At 37.8% G+C, this 2,411-nt stretch overlaps 1 protein-coding gene across 1 annotated transcript; it reads right to left on the reverse strand.

Moving 5' to 3' along the window:
• Positions 1–1,249: 1,249 nt before the first annotated feature.
• Positions 1,250–1,795, reverse strand: LOC100340177 (large ribosomal subunit protein uL16-like). Its single transcript, XM_089314215.1, has one exon. It carries the CDS (start codon positions 1,637–1,639, stop codon positions 1,298–1,300), a length of 342 nt encoding a protein of 113 aa, XP_089170341.1. The 5' UTR covers positions 1,640–1,795; the 3' UTR covers positions 1,250–1,297.
• Between the last annotated feature and the right edge of the window lie 616 nt (positions 1,796–2,411).

Consider the following 2,411-nt stretch of genomic DNA (forward strand, 5'->3'; position numbering starts at 1 on the left):
CTCTTCCAGGCCAGCTCTCTGCTGTGGCCCGGGAGTGCGGTGGAGGATGGCCCAAGTCCTTGGGCCCTGCACACCATGGGAGACCAGGAGAAGTACCTGGCTCCTGCCATCGGATCAGCGTGGTGCGGTGGCCGCAGCGCACCAGCCGCGGTGGCCATTGGAGGGTGAACCAATGGCAAAAGGAAGACCTTTCTCTCTGTCTCTCTCTCTCTCTCTCTCTCACTGTCCACTCTGCCTGTCAAAAAAAAAATAACAAGAAGAACAAAAGAATACTCATAAATACTTGGAAATTAAACAATATGCTACTGAATTATTAATGAGTCATTGAAGAAATTAAAATGGAAATTAAAAAATTTCTTGAAATAAATGAAAATGAAAACACAATATATCAAAATCTGTGGGACCTTCCTTGAAGTAGAACCACCTTGACACATTGCTTTAAAGGAAAAATTTCTCTTTCCACAAACCCCAAATAAAGTAACTGGAAAATAAAGGTATAATTCAGTAGTAAGGTTATGCATTTACTTTTAATGACCTTGTTTCCCAAAGGATTTGAGATGACTTCTAAAGGATTTAAAGATTTTTTTCAAGTTAATTTAGAAGTAACACTTAGAATCATGTAAGGGTTGATTCACTGTAAAACTCTGGTATGTACCAGAATAATGGCTTGCTGAGTTCAAGGTCTTTAGACACAGAGAGACATGGTGTAATTTTGCTAAAGAAACCTGTTGTCATCACATAGGAATATCAACAATTTAAATGAAGACAAAGTTGAGGTATCTTTGCTACTGTTGTAAGCAAAAAGAAGGTTAATCCCATGTAATGGTTAACCACATAATACTAGGGAAAATATTTACTGATTCACACCTTCAAATTATATATATAATCTTAATGGCTTAAGTAACTGTGTTCTTGCTGCCCACGTGGGAAACATGTATTGAGTTCCTGGGTTTCAATTTTGGCCAGGCACAGCCCTGGATGTTGGGACCATGATATGGGAGTGAACCAGAAGGTTACATTCATTCTCTCTTTTTGTCTTAAATAAATATTGTATTTAAACTGTGAGTATCTTAATTTTGTCAAAAGAAAACTCTAATGAGCATTGTTTTATAGCATCAAATAAAAACTTTGAGTTGAAAATCAATTTGACAGAGATTTATGAATTTATTTTGGAAAGAAACCTCAATATCATTTTCTGATAACCTTCAGCATCAAAACATTATAAAGTAGACACAGATTTTTTTTGATAGGAACCAGGCTTTATTATCAATGATTACAGAGTGCAGGAGAGTGAGGCTCATGAGTGGAGGGCCCGCCACTTGTCCAGGGGACCACGATTGGGGATGTACTTGACCCCACAGCCATCCGGGATGAGCCGCTTCTCTGCCACCATGTCTTCAAATTCATCCACGTTAAACTTGGTAAAGTCCCACTTCTTTGAGATGTGGATCTTCTGGTGGCCAGGGAACTTGAACTTGGCCCTGTGTAGGGCCTCAACCACATGTTCCTTGTTCTGTAGCTTGGTGCAGATGGACATGATGACTTGGCCAATGTGAACTCTGGCTACTGTGCCTTGGGGCTTTCCAAAAGCACCCCGCATACCTGTCTGCAGCCTGTCAGCACCAGCACAGGACAACATCTTGTTGATTCAGATGACATGGAAGGGGTGGAGCCGCACTCGGATATGAAAGCCATCTTTGCCACAGCTTTTTACCATGTATTTGTTGGCACAAATATGGGCAGCCTCCAGGGCTTCAGAAGAGAGCTGCTCATATTCATCCAACACCATGTAGACACAGATTGTTAAAAGCTATATAATGCTTAGTTTGTTGTTACACTTCATGTACGCCAGTGACAATTTCTTTTACCTAGAAAATGGTTTAAATACAAGTCAATAGATAAACAAATGAGTTTGCAATCCATGCCTTGGGTTGAGAAATGTTAATAAGCTTCGACTAGCAGCTATACTACAAATATAAAATAATTTTAAAGAAATTATACATCATTCTTTGAAAATTAAACAATTTGAATTAAAAAAAAAAACCTGTGGGATTCAGCAAAGGCAGTATTTAGAGGGAAGTTTATAGCATTAAGTGCTTATTTTAAAAAGAATGTCTCAAAGATCTAGTGATGCATCTTGAAGACTTAAAAAAAAACAAGAATAAGCCAAACCCCAAATCAGCAGAGCATGAAAAATAATAATCAGAGCAGAAATAAATGAAATTAAAACTTAAAAAAATACAAAAGATCAACAAAACAAAAAGTTGGTTTTTGTTTTGTTTTTATCTGTCTTTGGCACAGCTCCACCTGCCTGAAAAAGTTGGTTTTTGAGAAGATAAACAGGATAGCTAAATCTCTAGCTAGACAAACAAGGAAAAAAAAGATAAAACTCAAATAAATAAAATTTGAAA

This window comes from Oryctolagus cuniculus, chromosome 15 (assembly GCF_051225735.1).
Source record: "Oryctolagus cuniculus isolate XC-2025 breed Fujian yellow rabbit chromosome 15, ASM5122573v1, whole genome shotgun sequence".
Lineage (NCBI taxonomy): Eukaryota > Metazoa > Chordata > Mammalia > Lagomorpha > Leporidae > Oryctolagus > Oryctolagus cuniculus.